The sequence below is a fragment of the Crinia signifera genome, chromosome 6, assembly GCF_055691185.1.
Source record: "Crinia signifera chromosome 6, ASM5569118v1, whole genome shotgun sequence".
Classification (NCBI taxonomy): Eukaryota; Metazoa; Chordata; class Amphibia; order Anura; family Myobatrachidae; genus Crinia; species Crinia signifera.
Window position 1 is genome coordinate 265,655,864 of NC_139222.1, and position 25,343 is coordinate 265,681,206.

General features: G+C 43.2%; 1 protein-coding gene across 1 annotated transcript in view; it reads right to left on the bottom strand.

Moving 5' to 3' along the window:
* Positions 1-25,343, bottom strand: part of DOCK1 (dedicator of cytokinesis 1) — a 342,756-nt gene that overhangs the window by 68,741 nt on the left and 248,672 nt on the right. The window contains exons 32-37 of the mRNA XM_083149518.1: positions 22,081-22,139; positions 18,010-18,158; positions 8,327-8,412; positions 7,996-8,152; positions 5,614-5,654; positions 4,367-4,457 (exon numbers count right to left, since the gene is read on the bottom strand). Coding sequence (XP_083005644.1) covers positions 4,367-4,457; positions 5,614-5,654; positions 7,996-8,152; positions 8,327-8,412; positions 18,010-18,158; positions 22,081-22,139 — 583 coding nt within the window. The remainder of the gene's footprint in view (positions 1-4,366; positions 4,458-5,613; positions 5,655-7,995; positions 8,153-8,326; positions 8,413-18,009; positions 18,159-22,080; positions 22,140-25,343) is intronic.

The following is a 25,343-nucleotide window of genomic DNA, read 5'->3' on the forward strand; positions in this document are numbered from 1 at the left end:
GTCGGCTGGGTTCAACTGCGGCAGCCCAATCCAAATGCCGGCTACCGAGTCAGCGCTGGAGTCCCCGGCTGTTTGAGATAGAACCCGCCGCCGCTGCTTGCCGTACAGGGGTGTCAGGAGCGAGCCGGAGTGTCAGGTAATGACGCTACCGGTCAGACACTGCCCTGTTAGGAGCTGCGGTGAGTGGCGCCACAACACCGCTTCTCATGCTCTACGGACTCACTGAAAAGTGACGCCCGTTCAAAGGTTCGCACCGATTAAGCTAAACATATACAATATACATTTGAAATGCATATTGTATATGTTTAGCTTAATCGGTGCGAACCTTTGAACGGGCGTCACTTTTCAGTGAGTCCGTAGAGCATGAGAAGCGGTGTTGTGGCGCCACTCACCGCAGCTCCTAACAGGGCAGTGTCTGACCGGTAGCGTCATTACCTGACACTCCGGCTCGCTCCTGACACCCCTGTACGGCAAGCAGCGGCGGCGGGTTCTATCTCAAACAGCCGGGGACTCCAGCGCTGACTCGGTAGCCGGCATTTGGATTGGGCTGCCGCAGTTGAACCCAGCCGACGTCAGAGGAACACATGCACGTTGCCTTCTACTACTGGCTCCGAGCTGTATTCCCTGACTTAACTTACGTGAAGCACTTGCCTGATTAGTACCTGTCCTGTCACCACTGTATATGGGATAAAATATTTAATTCCCTGATATATACTGTATCTGTGGGACTCTAACAGGACTAATTAACACACCTGTGTATTATTTGACAAATCGCACCCATTTCATTAATAAACATAGAGGACGGTTGATCAGAGGGGATCACTGTGTGAGGATCTAGTATCCTTTTAACTACACTGTCCGTGTCCTACATGTTTCATTTTTAGTCTATATTTCGCAACATTTTATCAGCTACTCCTATTAAAAGTTACTTTTTAAGTGTGATTGTTTTTTTCTCTCTCAGTGCACCACTCCAGTGACATTCTTCTCTTCTCCAAACAAATATTGTCCCTATCTATGTCCTGTGGTAGCACCCCCGCATATACTTATTACTATTTGGAAATGTTTCCCTAGTAAAAATCTCTCTTGTATAATAGGGGTCCATACCCAAATTCCTTAAAACATTTATCTTGTGCGACTGGCGCAAAACCCTTTTCTCTTTTTGTTCCAAACTTCTGTGGCAGCTGGACACACCCCCTCTGTAGATTAGCCACTCCCCTAAACAACATTTCCTGACACTGTGTTTTTGGGAGGGGATCTGATTTGCCTAATAGGAGCTTCATTGCAAAGTCATGGGCTTGTAGACCGACTTCCAAGCTTGTTGGCACTGTGCAAATGGAGATGCAATGGGTATTTCAAAGGGATACTAATATAGATAGTTGTGCCCGTGGCAGGAAAAACAGTGATCAGGTGCGGTCTTTGGCATGAAGCTGGATGGATTATTGGTATGCATGGGCAGGAACCCGCATCCCTTTAAGATAAAGAGCAGTTGTATGGAAAAGCGGAAGTAGGTGCATTGTTCTTAGAACCAGGTGAAGGCATGGCATGGGCTCTGCCTTGAGCTGATCCAACTTGTAACAGATTAATTTATTTTCTGCAATTAGATAGATCAGATCTGCCCGTCAGCACTAGCTAAAGAAGCCTACTTGTATTTCTTTTTTATTTGTTGAACTACACATCCCAGCAAACTTTTTATAAACTGAACATTGTATCACTTGAGTGACATTTTCAATTAATTGGAGCATTTTCTTGTTCCGCAATGCCCATATTGCTGGCTATTTGTTCTAGGCATTTTTGATTATTACAATAATTTAATTGAGGCTTGCCATCTGTCTCCGCTTTTCAGGCAAGCTCATTTCAATACCGGCAGCACTGCATTCAAAAGTGAATGGAGACAGGTTCAGCAGGCATTCTCAAATGATTCAAAAGAGCCTGTGGCTCTCCAAATAACAAAATATAAATACCAAGGTTCCGTTATGTTTTACCTATTATCAAATAGGCAAGTTTAGGTACTTGTTTCCTAGCACGGCCACACCGATTTACATCGGGGTGGTCGTGTCGGAAAAATCGGGTCGATCGCATCGCATGCGATTTGGTCGCATGCGATGCGATCGACGCGACCGACCGATTTTCGACCCGACCTTTTCAGATGGCGATTCTATCGCCGGGAGCTGCTCCACCTGTATGATAATCATATATTGACATCCTTTGCTCATCTTAGTGCAGAAACTGGACTGCCCTTGTCCTATCTGTTCCGATACTTTCAACTTTGACATAACTTATCTACCCAATTTTTAAACAACCTCACCCCTTAAGAGGACTCTACGCTAAAGTTGTTTATATCCTCTTTAGATCCTTGCAGGACCTTCTCTTGCCTTCATTTATTTGAGTTATATTCCAATGACTCCATGAATATACTACAGCTTAACCGAGAGGACACTTGTTCCATAGCACTCAATAGTCCATGTTTGGAGGGTGGGACACAGTTTGGCATCTATTGTGGGAACACCATATGGGAAATGCCTTTCGGTGTAAGGTTACTCGTTCTATAACCTCCGATAGAATTTCCATTTCTATCCTTACTCCCATGGTACGGTCTTGTGGGCCATGGCTAAGCTCGGCATACATTTTCCGACCGAGTCCCTGGGGTTGAATGAGCATCTACATAGCATAATTACTGTTCAACACGATGGCCGGCCGAGACTATTGGCCACAAGGGAGCCCACCCTTATGGAGATACAGTAAGCTTTGCATACTGTACACAGGTAAAGTGGAAGCAAAGGCAGACAGTAATTGGCAATGGCCCTTCACATATCCATCCGTGGCACTGTACTGTAGTTTTCCCTATTGGAACAGTCGCCACCCAGCTGTGAAGCAGTGTAATTACATGCTTTTGCCATAGCACTGTATGCCTTGGTGCCCCATAACAGGACATTTCACATGGCCCGACAGCGAAGACATTTTATGCTTTTCAGTGCAACCTATATTATATAATGTATCAAATGAGTTCTCTTTTATATGTTTTTATTGTTGTTCTTTCAAACTAAAACCAATAAAATAACTCATTTAAAAAAAAAAACAATAACAAAAAAAAAAAACCATCAACACAATCACCTACTCACATGTGTTACTAAGCTGGAGCCCAAATTAAAGAGGCAGCCGCCGGACGAGAAAGAGGTTTCTATTCTGTAGCGACTGATGCTACGGATATAAATGTTAACTCTAATTTGAGGATTTTCTGGCACTAAACGAAAGCAATGACCTTTGCTTGTACTTTACAATTTATAAGGGACTATTTTTTGAATAACAGTTATGGAAATAGCCCTAAAAATTTTATATCTCATGAGACGTTTTACTACCATGTTGAAGAATTTTATGAGCGATGCATTTTTTCGGAAGCAGCTGTGAACACAAAAAATGGACTTTATGGGAAGAGCAGCAACAATTATGAAAAACTAAAGTACAGAGAAGTTTAATGTTATGGTCTGTAGACAGACTGACCTATGCAAGGGCTGAGTGTATGGGCAAAAACTTATTCTTCAATGTTGCTTTTAACAGAGTGATCAAAATGTTTCATTCAGACCTGTTCGCTAGGCTGCGAATACTTGCAGCATAAAGAACAACTCAGTGCTGCCCGCCACCTCGCAGAACTCCTGCCCGCATACCCTTGTTTTTTTTCCAAATTAAACTATCTAACCTTAAATGGCAGTGGAGGGGGTGTGGGAACAGGAGAGCCAATCACAATCTGCAAGAGAAACTGGGTGAAGGAACCCCTAGAAACAATGCCTGCATAGAGAAGCAATGTAGGCTGTACCTCGGGGGCGGGACTAAGTAATACATTTTTTATTGTAGTAAAGTAAGTTCTCCTTTTAGATTTCCATTATATACTGTACTGAGAAGACATTAGCGCTACTAGCAATGATAACATTGATGTGATGCAGACAAAGCGAATGCTAAATTATTTTTAAACTGCTGCATCGTTTTCTTTCCATAAGGATAAATCTCCCTGGACTATTTATTAACCCTTGGATGGAGATAGAGTGAACAGAGATAAAGTACCAGCCAACCAGCCCCTAACTGCCATGTTACAGGCTCTGGGACAGATGTATTAAGCTGGTGAAGAGATAAAGTGGAGATAAATTGGAAGTAACGCTCCAGCCAAACAACTCCCAACTGTCCTTTTTCAAACACCGTTGATTGGCTGCAGCGTTATCTTCTTCCAATTTATCTCCACCTTTTCTCCACTTTATTTCTTCACCAGGCTTAATACATCTGCCCTAGTGTTTGAAAAATTGACAAACAAGATTTTCTTTCGTAAGAAGAACCGGGTTTAGGATTTATAAATTGTATATAAAAGATGCTACAGTACCTTTAGTAGCTTGGCGTGCAGGAGTAGTGTGTAAGCAGCCTCCGTGTAGTTATCGCATTCCTTGTGGAGGTCACATAGTTTGTACAAATATCTAAAACGTCAAAATGCAGAAACCACCACTTAGTCACACCTCTAAGTTCAGCTAATGGAATCATTATCATCATTATATCTGTAAGGCGACACGACTGCTGTAAGCGCTGGGTCGGTGGACAACGATATAAGCAATCATAATAATGAATATGTGAATATAATTAAGCATATTAAGAAACATGTGGCCCAAAAGCAAATATGAGATATGTCGGGACAATAACAAGTAGCACAAATAAAAGTAGGAAGTCTTACCGACAGCATAACGCACACAAAGATTCAGCATAAAGGCCCAGACACACCTGTGTGAAAGGGTCAATCTGGATCTTAAACTCCGGGTATCCGACCCTGAAAATGACCAGGAGTTTAAGATCCGGGTTGGATCTTTCACACAGGTGAAAAAAAAAGGGTAATAGAGCAAATGACTGGGTCTAAATTTTTGACACGGAGATTTGCTCTCCTGTGTGAAGGGGGTGTGCCAGCGAGCGGCCGAATAACCCGGTGCTTCAAATGCCGGGAAATTACCTGGTTATTCAAGTAAGTGCCGTTTTGTTGACGAGACGAAAAACTGCACTTTTTGACATTTTTAGGTCGGCTTTAGATATGACCTATTAAAACCAAGTAACCATTTTTGGACTAATCGAAAAAACTGCAGGGGAGAAAAACATGTGGATCTGCAAATTACTTGCTGATCTATGTGTTTTCAGCGAAATTTAGGGCTCTGGGGGGTTTTTTTTTGTGTCATTTTACATCAATGCCAATTCGACCCAAAAAAAGGTAGAGAAAACAGGCGAAAATACCAGCAATTGAATACCAAAGTCTGTAATTGAATACCTCCCTTAATATGTAAAGGGTATAAAAAAAGGTATTAAACAAATCTGATTCTGTCATTTTACAAGTGAAGTTTTAAAAATGTTAGGAAACATCGGATTTTACAGCTAGTTATCTGGAGACCAGATTTAATAAAAGTCCTCCAGATTTATTTTTCTTTTTTCCCCCAGTAATAATTATACTGTAATTTGACTACATGGTAAACTTTTTTTTTTTACTCCAGAAGCAAATGTATACGTATTACCGAGGTTACATAACTCTGATGTACAGATGTTTCACAGGAACGGTGGTTGACATATATATTTTTTAATTAATGGAGGTTTACAAACCTTATATACATTTCTTCTCTCTCAATTTCTTTGTAGAAGTTCTGCAGAGACAAAAACAACCGGCAGATTATTACGTATGGTGTTTTCTGTGTCCTGTGGTAGTAGTGCGGTATAAAAAGAAAATCGCACATGAATATTCATATGCAGTTTTAATGGAAGTACAAAAAAAAATGAGTCATAGCACTTGCCTGGAGCTCCTTCCACTTTACATTACAGTACTGTAAAGTCTGTGGAGAAAATATTCCTCATAGGATGTAGCTGCTAAATAAAGTTTTCTTGCCACTGACCTCTGAAAATGGAATATAATCACTTGGAGAACAGACCACTTTGTTTGCTAGCCAACGGATTTTAAAAAACGCGGTCCTCAAGGTACAGTACAGTACGTCAACAAAACTCCAGGTATTAGGGATTTCCCTGCTTGTATGTAGATGGTAGAACACTGGTTTACAAAAAAAAATAAACTTTTTTTTTCACAAGAATGAAATAAAATTAATCAAAATGTATTTTTCATGCTGAACTGTATTATTTCCATTGGGTGGGTTTGCTGGTGACATACATTTATAGCAGTGGTTCTCAACCCCCCCCCCCCAACAGTTCATGGTTTACAGGTCACCCTGCAGGTGCACAGTCGCACTCGTTATTCACTGACACATTTTTAAAAGATCCACAGGTGGGGCTAATTACTTCACTTGTGATTCTGTGTGGAGACCTGGAAAATGTGACCTGTTGGGGGGTTCTGAGGACCGAGGTTGAGGACCACTGGTTTAAAGTTTTACTAAATTAGTACTTGCGTAAATAATTATACACCTCATTCGGGTGGACTTAAAAAGTTGTAGATGATGATTTCTGGGCACGTTTTGCCTTTGGGATGTCTATCTTCATAGATCGTATCTCTTTTTCATTGTAGTAACCTGCTAATAATGCCCGCCATGCTCATCACTGACAGCCCCAAGATTTTTTGGGAAGAGGTGTAGGTGAAGCATGATACATCTGGCCCTAGATCACAGTAGTTTTATGCTTTAGAATTCCGAAGAAACCAAGAACAGATCATTTTGAATGAGAACCAGACTTCTTTTTACACTGGATGTAACCATTCCTGAAAATGTTCATCATCCATTACTGATCCTTTTTGTGGCCCTATAAAAAAAAAAAGTGTCCTCCTTACAGGGTCAGTTACTTTTGGAAACATCTATTTCAAATGCAGATTTTTTTTTTTTATTTTAGTGCTTTTACAAATAATGTAATCAAACCTAGTTTAAGGGAGTGGAGGGAAATACACTTTATCCAGATCCACTAAAGCAGGGGTGGCCAAACCTGTCCTCAAGATCTACCAACAGTTCATGTTTTTCAGGCAACCTGTGGATCTAGAGTATGAATGAATGCAGCAGGTTTGAAAATGTGACAGTTGGTAATGACTACAGCTGTGAATCAGCTAGGTGATTTGGAAAATGTGGACCGTTGGTAGATCACGAGGACCGGCTTGGCCACCCCTGCACTAAAGGGTTATGTAGCAGTGTTACAGATACTGATGGGAATTTATTGCTATTATGCAGGAGCACAGCCTTTAAACTAACTTCTGATATGTCTATGAGCATTCGCCACTGATCCATAAAAGAACCAACTTTCTTACACCCAATGACACCATTTTCTTCATAGTGGTCGTCTCTGGAATCATTATGGTGGATACAATGACTGCATATATGTACAGCTCTGAGGAGTCGTTTCCAACCTTTGGCGTCTGGGACTAAAGGTGGCCATACACACGCAGATTTATCTTCAGATCTGGCTGGTTGGAACAAAAACATGGTTATGGATGAGAGCAAATGACAGTTGACCATTTGCTTGGAAATGCTGGAAAACTGACAAACTGTCACTCATCCATAACTATGTTTTTGTTCCAACCAGCCAGATCTGAAGATAAATCTTACTAGTGTATGGGCACCTTTAGAATTTCAGATTTTGATTTAGTAAAGTTTAAAGGGTCTATTTACTAAGACTTGGAAGCAGATAAAGTGGGCAGAGATAAAGTACTAGAAAACCAGCTCCTGTTTTTTTTTAAAACACAGCCTAAAACATGGCAGTTATCACAGGATGGCCATATGCATGCGCAGCCTAATAATTGCCTGGCCTGCTAATCCGCAGCTGTGTGATCACATCTGAATCAGGCCCAATTTCCAGTTTTGTCCTGGAAAAAAAAAAAATCATGTTGACCAGTGCAATCACATCGACAGTGCCGAAGCATGGATATCCTTAAAACATGGACCTGTGTGGTGCCCTGAGAACCATGTTTGGGAACCACAGTGCTAGCCTGATGTGTTCGGAGTAATACCATTTTTCTAATCTTCGCTCATGGGCCTTATGGCATCTAGCTTAGACACTAACCAAGACATTGACGGTGCAGCTCATTCGGTTCTCTTTGTTTTCATCATGCATGATCGTTCTGTAGTCCAGCAACCTCTCCATCAGTCGGACGACGAGGGTGACAAAGGTCTCGCCGGTCTTGGCCAGGTATTTGTGCTTCCGACAATGCTCCAAGAGTCTGGAAAAACAAGACCTCCATCACAAACCTATTCTCGAACCTAAGCGTTATTTTAATCCCAAAGCTTCATTAACAGGTTTTAATTAAAACCAAACTGAGGAATTCACAGCTTGCTTGTTATTGTCTAGTGTGCATATACTTGGGTAAAAACCTTAACGCTTAATCAACACTTACATTTTCTCAAACAACACTTTGTACTGCTCGTCCCCTCTTCCTCCTTCCACTTCGTGATCCAACTTGGTAATTATCTCATTCTCAAACTGGAATAAAGGCACCAAAAAGGTAAATGCAATGTTTTCATATGAAAACATGGAAATCCACATTGCCTGTAGGGACAGTAAACATACAAAAGCAATCTAACATTTTACTAGATGTCTTGTCAGTAATCAAAGTACAATAATTAGCTCTGAGCTGCAAAATGGCGTCTTAAAGGTTTTTATTGCCCCCAATTTAGACAACAAAAAGTTACCCGTAGTGCCATTCAATAGGGTAAGTGACAGGAAATCGGAAGGGGCATCCTCCATGGCACACATCCCCACTTCATTTTCTATAATTCAACACTAACTTTTCCAAATACAGTGAATCCAGAAGAATGTTCCGTTTTCATGCCCCTTTAGCAATTGGGTAAGAACAAGTCTAGCAGCTCATAAGGTTTATTTTGGAATAGGATGAACCAGGGAAGCCAAGTATGGCTACGTGATACAAATAACCAGGGGAGGCTACAGAGGGGGAGCACAGTTCAAAATTCAAATAGGGAAAGCACAGCAACTTCCACCAACTGCCATTCCAAACGGACTCACTGGCAGTGGGTGTAACTAACCTATTTGAATGTTGGACTGTGCGCAGCCTCTCCTCTGGAGCCGCCACTGCAAATAACCACTACTCCATTGGCATATTAAAGATGGCACATAGGCAGGTAGGAAACCATCCCTGCCTAGTAACATAGGAGGTGAAAGGTGTGGATCATGGGGTCAAAAGTGTCTAGGTTGACTCCAAAAGTTCAACATGGGAAAAGAGTTGAGCCAGGGAAAAGGTCTAAATGTAAAAAGGTTGATATTCATTTCTCACTCTTTTTTTTGTGTCAATGTTGACACCTGAGCACGTGGACCCCCCAATTAGTGTCCTGCTTTGCTCGCTATTGCTTCTGGCCAGGTGCCTTGCTCAACACCTGCTGAGCTTGGCACAATTTACTGTTCCCAACCGAAGTCCATGTCAATGGTAAATTATGAAAAAAGTACAAATAAAAAGTAAAAAAAAAAGTGGAAAAAAGACTTTAGACATTTTCATGTGTTGACCATATGGAGTCCACCTACTGACTGTTCACAGGTCATCCGGATCCCGATGGAACAAGGAAGCCATCAGAGATGCTACCTTCTATGCCGATCACAGACAGGATCGCACAAAGGAGAGATGTGGGAGTTATTTTAATACAGACTGACATCATTGTTTTATTCTCTTGTGATTTTCTTCCCCCCGCATTTCAGTTTCCAGAAAATTAACATAATTGAAGAACAGAAAACAGGATCTAGCTTTAATTAAAATTACTATCATTATCTCTTCCCATAATTACATATTATCTATTATCGTTTACAACCTTTCAGCAGAATTATGTCGTTGATTAATTTAATGTGTTACATACTATCATAAATTTGACCTTTTTAGAACCGGAATGAACTGAAACTTATTTCCGTCAGTTCAGAAAAGAACTCGGGTGAGAGTGTGCAGTGGGGCTAGGCTGTCTCATCCTCCGCTGTTTTCAGGTTGTGACCTTACAGAGGAGCGAATTTCACTGGTGACCCTACTATAGGCTATTGGAATTATTCAGGCTTATTAGACAAAACAAAAACTGCAAACAGCCACTGATCTGTATTGCCAATTGTATCTAAGGAATCTAGTATGCGATGCCAATTGTAGATCGAGCCACTAGAATATATTGTTGATTGTAAATACACCAACTGATACATATTGATAAATGGAGATTGTAGACACGGGCATTAGTAGGTATTACCAATTGTAGATACGGGAATTGGTAGGTAAAGCCAAGTGTAGATACAGGTACTGGTAGGTATTGTTGAGTGTATATAGACACTGGTAGATATTGCATATTTTCCTAACCAGAATTACCCCTCCCTTTTAGCACCTGAGTGACATCCCAATCTGATTGAGCAGCTTGCCAATAAATGAGTTGTGTAGATATTGCAGGGTGTAGATACAGCTACTGGTAGGTATTGCTGAGAGTCAATACGGCTGAAAAATAGCCCTAACAAAATGTCCTTCTCCTTACAGCTCCTCTAGTATCTCATCTAGAGGCCTCCTCTAGTATCCTTAAAAATGGTCTGCTGTTGGGGGCAGCCATTTTGTTGGAGGCAGTTTTCATTAGCACTGCAGCAGGAAGAGTGACGGGACCGCAGGCAAGGAGATCTGCAGGTCCTGTAGACCCGGCGGGGGCAAGCGGATGGGTGAGTGAGGGTAAACTTTACTGGGGGGAGGTGGTGGTGAGGGGTTGGGTTTGTGAGGCGGTTGTGTGTGTGTGTGTGTGTGTGTGTGTGTGTGTGTGGGGGGGGGGGGGTTGTGAGGGGGTACTGACGAAATTTTCCAGCAATATATTGTAGTTACGCTACTGCCGGTACACATACAAATAGATTCAGTCATTTGTAAGTATTGTATTATGAATAGATTACAAACATCTGCTCTCTACAGACTTAAAGAACCGTTATGTATGTTCAGTGTATACTCTCACATTGGCCAGCCATGTACAGCACTGTCCCCTGCTCCGATGGCCATTTATGCTTTTGCTTCAATAAAATTGTAAATGCTCAGCTTCCATTTTGTCATGGATTACTCTACATCAGTGGTGTCAAACTCATGGCCCTCCAGCTGTTGTGGAACTACACGTCCCAGCATGCCCTGCCACAGGTTTAGCAATCCATTATATAAAATCTGTGGCAGGGCATGCTGGGACGTGTAGTTCCACAACAGCTGGAGGACCATGAGTTTGACACCACTGCTCTACATGCTACTTAACCCCACAGAGCAGTCAGATACTTACCAAGGACTTTATTCTAATATTGACTTTCAACCGCATCAGAAATAGTAGCGCTGTGTTCAGACCAAGTTCTGTTTTGCTGAGTCCCAAGTGTCTCTAGAACACAGAATATAGAGAAAGAGAACGTTCTCTTTCTCTATATTCTGATACATCAATTTGTGTCAGTGGTAGCACACCCCTAAGAAGTACTACAATATCAAGTAATTATCTCAATAAGAGGGGGCCTTCATTCATATCTAAATACATCACTACCAATCCTGTGCGGAAGACTACCCAACTCTGTCTTTTGTCTCTAGAACACCTTGGTGGTTCGCTCTCTCACACAAGACATTACATTTAAAGATACAACATGACACACTACATCTCCGTCACGCTGTAGTGACGCTAGGTGCAGGAGCACACGTGTGTATATAACTTACGGGAAGAATAACTGAATAAATAACTGCAACGTGTCTTCGCTCTGCATTTGTCATGCAAGAACCTGGAATTAAGTCATACTGCAAGCAGCAATCTTGTACAAATAACAAAGCACCAACCAGCAATTTGAGTAGTAACTTTGAGCAACTTCCCATTCACCGCAGGGCAGAGCAGCAGGAATCCTGCATCTCCCAGGGATCCCCTATATGTGGCATGCTGTGTCTTTTTAAAAAGCCATAACAGAGACAGTGAACGCTGGAGTTCACAGCCAGTCCGAGATTATTGTTGTTGCATATTGGAAGTTAGAGGTGGCTGGGGATTTACAGAACAACATCCTCCCTTACACATGGCTGTCTCAGCCCATTAAGGTCTCTGTTCAATTAAAACTTAATGAGTACAGTTCTAGTTACTGAAATGCTCTCTGCACCAATAATTATTAAGCTCCTGCTCTTTACTCACCTGCGAGGGGGATGCATTAACGGCTGACAACGTGCCCACAGAACACGTCTGCGTTTTGAATCAGGCTGTTAATTTCCATCACACTTATTAAAGCCTTCTGAGTGATTTTCGAAGACACGGTCTCTTGAGCAACACGCAAGCAAGAGAGCGACGACTCAAATTTACACAGAGAAAAAAAAATAATGTATAAAACATTCGGCATTTGCTGTGATGATTGCATTTGTTCTAGAATGCGCATTAAACAAACATTTATTTAAAATAGAAGGAGCAGTGAGCTTGCTGCCCATCTGCCCCTCTTCACAGCATTAGTCTAGGGAAGGTTTTAGGGTAGAGGGGGGCAATACTGCTTGTGTAGCATCTACCATGTATTAGGCTGTTATCAGTGGTGTATTTATAAAGGGTGCAATGGGCTTGGCGCACCCAAGCCCCAGGGTCCCCGGGGGGGCCCCCACAGCAAACACTGCACCCATTGTTTAATTTTTACCCCTCTGAAGTCCCGCGATGAAGGCAGCAGCGCTTCGGTAATCACCCTTGGCATCACAGAAGCTCAAAGTTGATCTCATTCAAACCCAAATCGCTGGGCCTTCAATCTCATATCAGGCTGATTTTATAAGGGTTAATTGGTTCCAGAGCTGTTGAGGGTAAACCGATTATTTTATTCCTGAAATGTAATTTCATGGCTGTTCATGTTCTTTGAGGGCAGATTTCTCTGGAACCAAATGGCTCAGTTTCAAAATCATTTGAAGCCCACTTAAAAGTTCTTCAATATGATACTGGTCTCATGTAAATGGGTCAGTTGGTTCCGAAGATATAGCTGGTTAAACTATATAGCCGGTTAAAGGGGGGGAGGGGGGTGGTTGTCTCTCCCCTTCACACCAGAAAATGCAGTGACTAGGCTGGTGTAGAAGGGGCCAGCCTGGGAATGTCCCTGCATGATCCTGGGACCATATTCCCGGGTACTGTAAGTTCCTGCATTTTCTGGTGTGAAAGGGGTATTATTTAAAATAGCCGGGACCTGCAGTGCTCCCCCACTCTCTGCCCGGCTGTCACTTCTGCCTGGCGGTGGCTGTCCCACAGTTACCGCGAGCATGTATTCCCCCTTGGCAATGAGCATGTAATCCCACACGGCAAGGAGCATGGAACCCCTGGCAATTAGCATAGAACCGCTGGCAATGAGCACGTAGGTAAGCAGCACTTATGTAGCATAATTTTAATTGGCATTATGGTGTGTGGCTTAACATGTAATGGGCATTATGGTGTTAATTTTTCAGCAAGCAATGCCACTTTTTGAGAGGCATATTGTGAAATTTGGCTCAATCCTTTTGGTATAGTGTGTATTTTGGCTCAATCCATGTGGCAAAATGTGAATTTTGCCTTAATCTGTGTGGCATAACGTGAATTTTGACTCATTCCATGTGGCATAATGTATAAGAGGCAAGTACCGTATAAGGGGGTTACTATTGTGTTTCCTGATTTGTATAAGGAGTATTTGGTGTGGTAAACTTAGGTGACCACATAAAAGGTGCTGAAATGTTGTCTACCAAGTTTTGGGTTTCAATATTTTTTTATGACTGGAGTGCCACCTCACCCCACAAGTATCTTAGGACTTCGGCGTCCTGCGGGTGCACCTTTGGAGGGCACCCAGCAATATATCTCCCTGCATCCTGTGAATGTTGGAATTTGTAATATATATTAGTATTATAAAATTATTTGAAAGTATTTACACAAATAGAGACACACCCATGAGCAGACCACCCAACCAGAACACTGGTCACGCCCCCACATTATTAGGTGCTGGCCACAACCACTATTATTGCGCATAATAGGCCCTTGATCATTTTCAGCTTCAGGCCCATTTAGACCGTAATCTGGCACCGCTTCCTCTGCAATGGGTATGGGTCATTAGGTCGACAGTCAAAAGGTTGACCACTATTGGTAAACAGTCAAAAGGCTGACACATGAGAAAGGTCGACAGGCATTAGGTTTCCATGGTAAAATAGTCAACATGGGTTATCACGTTTTTTTTGGTGTCTATGTCAGCATGGACACTGTATACAGTAAGTCAGGCATATCCAAACTATGGCCCTCCAGCTGTTGGTAAACTACACATCCCAGCATGCCTTGCCATAGTTTTAGCATTCCCTATTAGCAAAACATCTGCAAGGCATGGTGGGACTTGTAGTTTCACAACAGCTGGAGGGCCATAGTTTGGACATGCCAGGTATAAGTGTATTGAGTCTCGGCACATTATTATAGTCTCCCTCTATGCCCATTAGGACGGTTTAAGAAACAGATCATGAAAAATTCATGTCAAACTTTTTAACGTGTCGACCCTTTGTCCGTCGATCAGTAGTGGTTGACCTAATGACCGCATACCCTCTGCAATAAAGGACACAACGCTTGGCTGTATCGTGATCATGTCTTTAGCACATTTATATGAAATAAAATATCTGGCGGGTTCGGTGATAAAATCCCTGCTGGTCAAGTTGCAATGTAGAATAATAGATGGAATATAATGCATGCCGCAGCCTGCAATCTGTAGTTTCTGTAAATGCTTCCTTTTATAGAAGACTATTACTGTACTTAGTGTGGAGTGCAGGATAGAACACATGTAATTACAGTAAGTCCGAGCGTGGGATGTACGGTCCTAGTGCAGAGGCGTTCGTGACAGTTACGTCATTTGCACTGCGGGGTCCTGACCTCCACATACTGTAAATAGATCCTACTTTTTTCCTTTATTGCATATACAGTATATGTTATACACCTGTATTTCTGTGGGGCACATATGGATGACCGAAGGTGGAGATGCCGGCAGATAGAGTACGGACGCCGGCATCCTGATGGAGGGAATCCCGACAGGTGTTAAGTAAGTATACTTACCCTCCCACCCCCCTCCTAACTGTAACCCTCACTTCTAGCATAATTACCCTAACCCTCCCTATTAGTGCCTATCCCAAATCACCCCACCGCCTGAACATCACCACTCTTCTCAATGCCTAACCCCCCCCCCCCCCCCCCCTTTCCCCCTGACTGAAACCCACCCTGGAATACTTATGCTCGGAATCCCGGCTGTCTGATTCTGGCGCCAACATCCTACTTGATGTAGGAATAGTGAACACTGGCATCCTGTCTGCATACGTACAGCGACCCTTTGTCCATACACGAGCTGTCTTCCTTCACTATATGAAATTCCTATTCTTTCATTTGCACTTTCCTTCTACTTGTTTCCTGGTTTATTACAGAGAAGGCCACAGCCTGTACATGCTCAGTAAAACAATGTGGAATTTGGGGGCACATATGATCCCATTACGGCGGGAGGAGCAGCGCTGTTGTGCCTAAGCCGCAAACGAATTTACACCTTTGGGTAAATTAGGCCCGTGGTTCACACTGTAAGCATGGCATTGCTTGCTGGAGATGCCTTAGGCCAAGTCACCACATGTCAAATAGGAAGTGCATCTTCTGCGGCCGCTCCAGTCCTGGCATAAAAATATTCCATGACGAGCCCCCACAATGGAGCCGAATCCTCTATATTTATTTATTTATTTATTTACAGTTTCTATAGAACTCTATAGAACTTTGTCTCCCCCATCTTATAGAAACATAGAATTTGACGGCAGATAAGAACCACTGGGCCCATCTAGTCTGCCCCTTTTTTAAACATGTTACCTCAAACCATATTTGATCCTTATTTTTTTGTAAGGATATTAATATGCCTATCCCAAGCATGTTTACATTGTTCTACTGTATTTGCCTCTACCACCTCTGATGGGAGGCTATTCCACTTATCTACTACTCTTTCTGTGAAGTAATTCTTCCTCACATTTCCCCTGAATCTTCCTCCCTCTAGTTTTAGTGCATGTCCTCGTGTTCTGTTGCTCCTCTTCCTGTGAAGAATGTCTCCCACCTGTACCTTGTTATAACCCTTGATATATTTGAAAGTTTCTATCATTCCCCCCTTTCCCTTCTCTGCTCTAAACTATACATATTAAGATCTTTTAGTATTTCCTGGTAAGTTTTGTGATGTAGGCCATGCACTATTTTTGTTGCCCTTCTTTTTACAGTCTCTAATGTATTTATATCCTTCTGGAGATATGGCCTCCAGAACTGAACACAGTACTCTAGGTGAGGTCGTACCAATGACCTATACAGTGGCATTATTACTTCTTTCTTTCTACTGCTGATACCTCTCCCTATGCAACCAAGCATCTGACTTGCCTTCTTCATTGCTTTGTTACATTAAAATGTTTTTCTACCTTTATTGTATGTGCGCAAATGCAAGCCGCAGCCTGCCCTACCTTGAGTTAAGGCCCACACACACTGGGCGATTTTGAGATGAAAGCAGCTCAGTTTTGCCATTTGCGCTGCTTTTATCTCAAAACTCATCCAGTGTGTACAGGCCAACGATGAGCGTTGATGGTATTATCAGCAATTGAGTGACAGGTTGGATGGTTTTCCATAGCGTTCTGCTGTGGAAAGTGTCCAACCAAGTTAAAACTGCTTAGACGGGCTAAAAATGCCCACTGTGGATGCACCTTAACTGGTGTGTCCTTGCAGTTTTGCACAAGACACCGAATGGCTTATTTACTCAGATGGAAGTTCTATGGAAGATGGGATGTTGCTAAGGCAACCAATCAATTATATCTATTATCTTCTAGAAGGTGCTAAATAAATTACCAGATTCTGATGGGCTATGGGCAACATCCCATCTTTAAATAGAAAGCCCACCTTAGTAAATAAACCCCTGAAACTGTAAAAAAATAAAAAAATAATCCCGAAAAGGTTGCAATCTGATTGGCCTCTACTGATATAATGATGTATGAGGTGTATAATGGAGATGTTGGCTTCTTGGGAATGTAAGGACGACAAAAGACAATGATATGGCATTCTCCAGGATGACTAGATGAAGTGGTAGCATCCTGCCTTTTCAAAACCCGTGTCGCACTCTGCTGTGGGGCTTCTAACACAGGTTTGGTCTGCACATCAGTGCTGAAATACAGGCCACACTGTGCAGGAACTGCATGGGTGCTATAATAACCACTAGGTAGCACAGTGCACATAAAAGGTTTTAGCAGTAAGTTACTTGGTTCCATTGCCAAAGGCAAGAACCTCGCACCTCACCGCCTCTGAACGGCTGGATAACTAACAGACATTTGAGAGCTGTGTGGCTACCGTTACCATAGGATGAATTAAGTCTTAATTTTGTTCCCTGAACTGCCAACCGACGGGTTTCCCCCTCCCCCAAGTCCTAGTGCCCTAGCCTGCAGTCTTTTCAGCCCAATGGTTGACCAAGGCCAATGACCAAGATAGACTTTGTATGCAGAGGTGATTATTGAGTATTGGCACACTTTCATTCTACCCCAAAAGTTTTACATAAAGCAATAAACTACTATGAGCCTATGTTAAACCAACACACATTGTATGGTACATTCTCACAAGTTGTATCCCAGAAAATAGCAAAACACCACAGAAGAAAATTCCCCCTTGAATTCCGTCATGCCGCTGACATAAAGATAGATATTAGGTGACCTCTAGCAGAGCAGCGATTCTGAAGAGTCATTTAATTCAATCCTTGCTTTATTTTCCTTCTACAGAGGAATTAAAGAGTTGTGGCAGTAAATGCTGACAGGTCTGCGTACACACACACACACGCACACTCTGACCTGCTGAGACTGTGCGCGCAGCGGCGTGGGAGTAAGTGGGAGATCAGTAAGATGTCATTGTATTCAGGAGATAAAACGCTTCTATCACATTTGCAGTCTGGTGCTATTGTGTGTGTGCTGTCTATGATCTCTGGTGCAGGGTACAACCTTAATTAATACTCTAGATGCTTGTTCTTTTTTATTTTTATGTTAAAAGGAACAGATGAATATCACCCACGGCCTATAAGATTGGACCAAGTCTTATTTCCATAAATTAAATTAATCAATCCGCTTACCATCTGAAAAGTCCGCGTGGAGTGGAACTCGCACTGCATCATGTCGAAAAAAATCGGTATGGTGGCTTTACGCAACTCTGTTTCAGGGATCAAGGTCATCTCCAATATAGGGCCGACCATTTCAGGGATGAATTTGATTTTGTGTTGACCTTTGAAGAGAGGAAAAAAAACAGTGGGTTTAAAGGGAGTCACGTGACAGTTGCATATCGCGGCGGCACAGATCCTGTAAACGGACGGTGGTGGATTCCGCCTCCCTTCCTGTGACATGTCCTTATAGAAAGGGATGACCTTCAGCTAAAGAACTGCATTATTATATTTTAAATGGGCTATAAGTACAATTACCAGAAAACTATTCAAGGGGGAATCGAGAACCACTTGGAAATCTTTAAAAAACCAGGCACGTTTACTTGCTTGCACTTTATACATTCGTCAGGATTAAATCAGACAGAGGGTAGGGACAGGTCTGATTTATTCCAAGCTGTATGCAATGTTGAATCTTCTTTCAAGTTGCGTGGAGGGATATATTTGCATGCAATTTGTTTCAAAATATAAATTCCTTAAAAAAAAAAAAAAAAACATTGCTGTGGTATATTACAGTTGTTTATTACATAAAGGCCTATTTATCAATGAGTTTAAGTTTTAAAACTCGCTGTGTAGGATGAACGGTACTCCAGCCAATCAGCTCGCAACTGTCGAGAGGAATTTGAAAAACATCAGCTGGGAGCTGATTGGCTGAAATAATCTAAAAATACGCAATTAGGATTGATTGGGAAGTAATCTTTAATTGCAGACTAAACCAATTATATTTACTTAATATATTTAAATATACTCTGGCATTCATGATTGTTTTATTTTAATTCATATTAATAACAGTGAAATGTCAAGCTAAAATAAATTATGGGTATCATCTACAGTAGGGGTGGTCCTCGAGATCTACCAACGGTCCACGTTTTCTAAATCACTGAGCTGGTGCACAGCTGTAGTCATTACTAACGGTCACAATTTCAAACATGCTGGATTCATTCCTACTATAGTTCCACAGTTTCCCTGAAATGGATTGACGGCTAAGGTCAACAATACCACGGTCGACCCCTAGAGGTCAATGACATCTAGTAAGACGTCTATATTTGGTCAACTGGGTTTACATAGACAGTGATGCTGGATTGACAGGAGGCGAGCAGCAATGGGAACCTGCTCGATAATAGCAAGGTCAACACTGTTTTTCGTCTCTTTTTGGTGCCGGTCGACTTGGTTCCTACTCTGTGGACATGGAGTTGGAATATAATAGTGTGCTGAGTGTAGCAAGGCACCGTGCCCAAAGCATAGTGAGCACAGCAAGCCATGCGAGGAATACACAGTGTCCAAAGACAGCCCTCTGAAATTTTGCACCAAAAAAACTGTGTTGACTTTGCTACTGTCGACCAGGTTCCCGTAGATGCTTGGCTCCCATCGATCCAGAATCACGTCTATGTAAACCCGCACGACCAAGTATAGACTTCTAACTAGGCGTCATCGACCTCTAGTGTCTACCGTGGTATTGTCAACCTCAGCCCCGATCCGCTAGTCCATAACTGCCTGAAATCCATGAACTGTTGGCAGATCTTGAAGACAGGTTTGGCCACACTTGATCTAAAGTATATGGTGTGAGAAATGGATCGTAGGGCGACTAGTCACACCCAAAACTGATTAGCAGAGGCTGCATACGCACCAATGCATTCCTATGGAAGGAGGTGCGTGCGCATGCGCCTGTGTACACCTGCGGGCATGCTAGTCGCAGCAAACGGAAAGGCAATAAATATTGATAAAAGGGTTATTTGCAGCTTTTAAAGGAGAGAGTGACGAGCGGAATTTCCAGCTTTGAGCCGCACGAGAATATATTTCTTGCAAACCGACGATGTGGATATTTTATACTTGTATAGTTAAAAAAAATAAAACAACAGCTTCTACTGTGCTGGTGCCGGCAGCGTGACCCCGGAAATGTTTAATGGTTTGCGGTGCACACATGAAGGAGCTGTAAGGCAAACTCCTTTTTCAGGGCTGTTATTTTCAAACTTGTCGGTGACAGTTTTCATGTATTATGTCTGCGAAATGTCAGAGTCGGTGTTTCAGAAAACAAATGCTCCTGACACCGAGTTATTCATCAAACACAACATCAATGTCACAAAGTTTTCTCGAGGTTTTATTGCTCTTGATAGAAAAGATAACACAGGCTGTGTAAACTTTTCCCAGCTCTGTGGAAGGATGACATTTATTTATTTTTTTTATGTTTTTTTTTTAACATTCTCTTAGATTTTTTTTTGAAAAACACACTTGAAAAATCTTGATTGCTGCTAATTGGAAGAGTTCTAAAATCTTTAACGGAAATGTTAATTCTGTTTTGATGATACGGTGAGAAACTTTTTTTATTTATTTTGTGAAGGTATGTCACATTTGTTTGGCAGCGCGACAGTGTATTTCATTGTCAAGGGCGCTCAGGCGAGGAGGAATTGCTACTTAAGTGATTGCAAGGAAAATTATGGACAAGAACTCTTGTAGGAAAGCGCTTGACATTATACAACCAGGTGCTCATTATTTTATTTAACTCAAGATTTTAACATCAGGTGTCATGTTCACGTATATTCTTTGCCAAAGCAGATTTTGTGTTCGGTGTTCAGAACATAATAACATGCACTTTTAAACATAATCAAATTTGAATTTTATACTACATTATTCAACAAAAATAGTGACATTTCCATAAGGAGGTTTGTGTTACCAGTGCAAGGCAGAGGGAACAGCGCGACTGTTAATCCCCTGATACAATACAGCAATCCCATCCCCCGCTGCCTGGAGTGGGTCCAAGTCGGAGGTCGGACGTGCAAACAGGTCAGATCTCGGACTCCAATGTCCATCGAATGTCAAACACAGGCAATTTGGCCCCTATTCAGACAATTTCTCAGCCCGATCTGTCGGAATCAGGTGAAAAGTGGCCAAATCGGACAAAAGTATAGCCATCTGTACACCAACGTCATGCCCAGCTCATGTAGTGACTGCTGGAATGACGCTTGTCTACCTGGCATCTCCTCACCAGATCCCCCTCTACAAGATGTCACATTGCCCACCATGGATACTTTTATCAATTACTATTCGTCTACTTTATGTATGGAGAGGTTTTGTAACCGCAAAGAATAATCAAAAATCAATGAAGCATATGGTGGCGGATTGTCAGGGCTGTGGGCCTGTGAGACCTAGCGGGGGGGCTCCCCAGCTGCGAGACCTAGCGGCGGGGCTCCCCGGCTGCGAGACCTAGCGGCGGGGCTCCCCGGCTGCGAGACCTAGCGGCGGCGCTCCCCGGCTGCGAGACCTAGCGGCGGCGCTCCCCGGCTGCGAGACCTAGCGGCGGCGCTCCCCGGCTGTGAGACCTAGCGGCGGCTCCCCGGCTGTGAGAATTAGTGGCGGGGCTCCTCGGCTGTGAGACCTAGTGGCGGGGCTCCTCGGCTGTGATAACTAGCGGTTGGGCTATCTGGCTGCACAGTCTTGGAAATGCCTCTCACTGCTGACAATCCTTGCAGTATATCCTGATAAATATTGCAATGCAGTTGCAGGTTGCCATTGTATACAGAAAATGGGGCACTCTCACCAGAATAACATAAATTCTGCAAACATGGCGAGTTTTAGCATGCACCACTGTCATCTTATCGCCTGCAGAAAATGACCGATGGGTTTATCTACTCATGTGGCCTGCAATGGTTTTGTTGGTTCTAGATCAGATCACTATAGCAGCCAAGTTATGCAGTCACATCCAACAGAGGACTCCTGCGATATCACGTCACAATCTCGCTGGCACAACCTATAAGAGACGGCGGATTCCGAGATCTGAAGCTGCAGTTGGTGTTCTATACATCAGCAGGAACCTTTTGTTCCAATGTACTGCGCCTTCCATTCCTGATGAAATGTTCACAGTAAATTTATGAACAGTACTTTTTAATATCAAAGGAAATATGCCCATTTGAACCTGTATATATGAATTATATTCATCACAGGAAAAAAACATTTATTTCAGGTAAAACCGTGCGGCGGATGCGGAGTACTCACCCAAATTATACCACATGTCCCTGATTTCGAAGCCGATCTGTCTCCTCATATCACCGTACCTGAAGGATGAGGAATGTGTAATTTATGTATTTATGTCATTGCTTCCAATCGTGTGAATAAATATTAGCAATGCAGAATGACAGCGGAAGCGCTGATTGAGGATGACAAGAAATGACAAAGGCTTTTCACTATTGAGATTGGGAACCAGGGGAAAGATGTACAGTGCTCATCTTTCTAATCACCTAGCACTCGGCAAGTGGATACACATCACTGAGCAGGACATACAGTACGAGTCACTGGAACTGAACGGATACAGGACATAGTAATATGGAAGCCAGGTGAGGCAATAACTCTATCTGATCCATAGCACCGTTCTACTTACAGGCGATTTTCAGTCACTTCTGCTGTGCTTCATTTCAGAGGAGTCACTGGCCAGGTGTGGGGGGTACTTCTAACACACGGATGTCACCCTCAAAAGAGGTGACACAAAAGTGCTGGCTCTTGTGCAGTAACCAGAGCCAGGTGCTGCAGTGTGATACTCTCCTGCCGCACTTGGCTCCTATCACATATAAAAGAGCTGGGACTGCAGAGAGCCCTGCAGCCAGCATTTCCGCTACTGCCGGACACCCCCCCAGAGTGATGAGAACGGGGTCCCCGTGAGGTCACACCCCCTTTCCATTAGTCCATGCCACCTTTTTTTTGAATGGGTGGCTGGTGACGCCTCTGTTTCATCTGTTTTTATTATCATTACACAACAAATACTCAGAGGATTCCATAATCATGGGGATCATTAATGACCCAAAATGAAGAATATAAACTTCCTTGCACCAATAATTACATAGTCTTATGTCTGTAAACTAGAAACAGGAACAATTCTGCACAAATCGCATTCAGTGGAAGATTTCCTGGCCATTTAGCACATTACAGCGCTGCAATGTTATGGGGCATACACACGGCACAATATGAACTACTGATAAGGTCTTTGTACTGTAGTCCTGATCTGTAAAATACTGCACCAAGTTTATACAGTTTACGATGTGCACCACCTCGGGGGAAATCATTATCATTGTCCAGTGTGTACGCTCTATCATGATTATCAGTGTGTATGCCTTTTTTAATTGGTCCGGGAGTTCAAAGGAAACCATTGATGAAACTGCATCGTTCACAAAGTACTCTAATGTGTACCCAGCTTTAAAGTTACATTTCTATACATACATTTATTAGGCAGTATTCAAAATGGCATTCAGACTGTCGGAACGTTGCGACAGTCGGAATCCCGGGCCATTTTCCTTTAATCGGTCAGCAATTCAGAATTCAATGTTATGGCTGTCGAGTGGCGGAAAGTCCGCGGACCGTTGGAATCGGCTGCGGAATGTCGAAAAACGGCCACGTATTTGACTATCCGCGCCCCGTTTCCGACAAAACAGAACCAACTTTTAAAAAAGTCGGATCATACACCCTTCAATGCTGTCGTTAGCAGCAGCACTGAATAGGTAAGAGCTGATAATACCACCATAGTCTATGGCAATAACAGAGACATCCCCTAACCCCCACTGCATGGAACACTCTACAACCAAGGGAGCATGCTGATCAACCAATACCATCTGGTAAGCAATCACTATTTTTGTTCCTGCACGCACACAATTGTCCTGATCCATACCCTTACATCAGAGGTACCCACATCCAGCCCAGCAGCGGTAAACCCCCAACCTCAGGTCTGCCAGTGACACCCACATCCAGCCCAGACACAGATGCAAGGGAAAACATTGGTGAACCCCCAGCCTGAAGTCTGCCAATTGTGAGTAGCAGTCCGTCGTGGGACAGTTTCCCTATATATTCCTCATTTATCATAAATCATTTCACTAACTGCATTGGACATTTACCACAACACCCAGACTACAGTTATTGTTCCAGACAGCGACATCACCTAGCCCAGTTTCATTTGGAACCATTAAGACATTCACCCATTGACCACTCCAACCCCTGAGCGCCAGCACTACCCTCTTTTTGCTATTGCCCAATCGAGGGGGGAACAAGACTGCCCCCCACCAGTGCAGGCAGCTAAGGGTTGCCCTCTCAGAGCGCTGTGTAATCACCTCAATCCCAGTATTGCATCCGTAAGGAAAGACCGTGAACGTCGCAAACACATGCAGAATTGTAGTTCGCATACCAATCAAAGGAAAGTATTTGTGTCTAGTCATTACCCACAATGAATTCATATCTGGGGTCAGTATTACTATGTGTTTCCTGTACATAGAAACCCCGAATTTGACGGCAGATAAGAACCACTTGGCCCATCTAGTCTGCCCCTTTTTTAAACATGTGGTACTTGTGTAGTTTCACGGCGGCGCGCACACTCTGTCTCTGAAACTTGGCAGCCTGCCAGAGGCTCTGTTTACCTGTGCGCATGCCGCTCTAGCTCTGTCTGACTGTGCGCGTGCCGCTCTAGCTGTAAGCTACGTATTGTCAGCTACGTTGTCAGCGTAGTGCCGGGCAGCAGCAGCGCGCTGCCCAGGCGCTGACAGGTCACTGTGGTACTTGTAGTTCCAAAGTGAAATAGGCATCCCTGCGCACCGCTGACAACGGGGGCATGTAAAAGTTGACACCCCGGGAACACCGCTGACGTGCCGGGGCTTCTAAACTACACACCACGGCACACCACTATCAAAGGGGGTGTCCCCCATGTAGACGCTAAATTCAGACGCAAAACCGTCTGAATCCAGACTGCCCGCAAGCCGCTAAGAAGGGGGGGGGTGCCTGGATTTAGTCGCTAAAGCGTCTGAATCCAGGTGCCCCTGCAAGCTGCTAAGAAGCCGGGGTTTCTGGATTTAGACGCTTAAGCGTCTGAATCTAGGCTCCCTGCAAGCCGCTAAGGTGGTGGGGCATCTAAATTTAGACGCTAAAGCAGTGGTTCCCAACCTTTTTTCTCTCCCGTACCCCTTGATTAGGCTTTTCATTGATAAGTACCCCCTCCTCTCATTTTGAAATATGGACAGTACTTAGCAGTATGCGGATCCTTATACATGTCCTTATATTAAGGAGGAGTAGTATACAGCAAGGAATCATGCCATTCTGTGTCTAGACACTGGCTGTGTATTATTTTCAGGATTCCCGCTAACACCGGTAGGATTAATGCCGCTGCTTCCTCCACCTTTGTCAGTGCTGGGCAGATGACTGCTGATGTCTGAGGGCAGCTCCCAATGGATTGCTGGCCAGGCATATGACACAACATGGTTTGTCTCCATGGCTATGGGTCTTCAGCC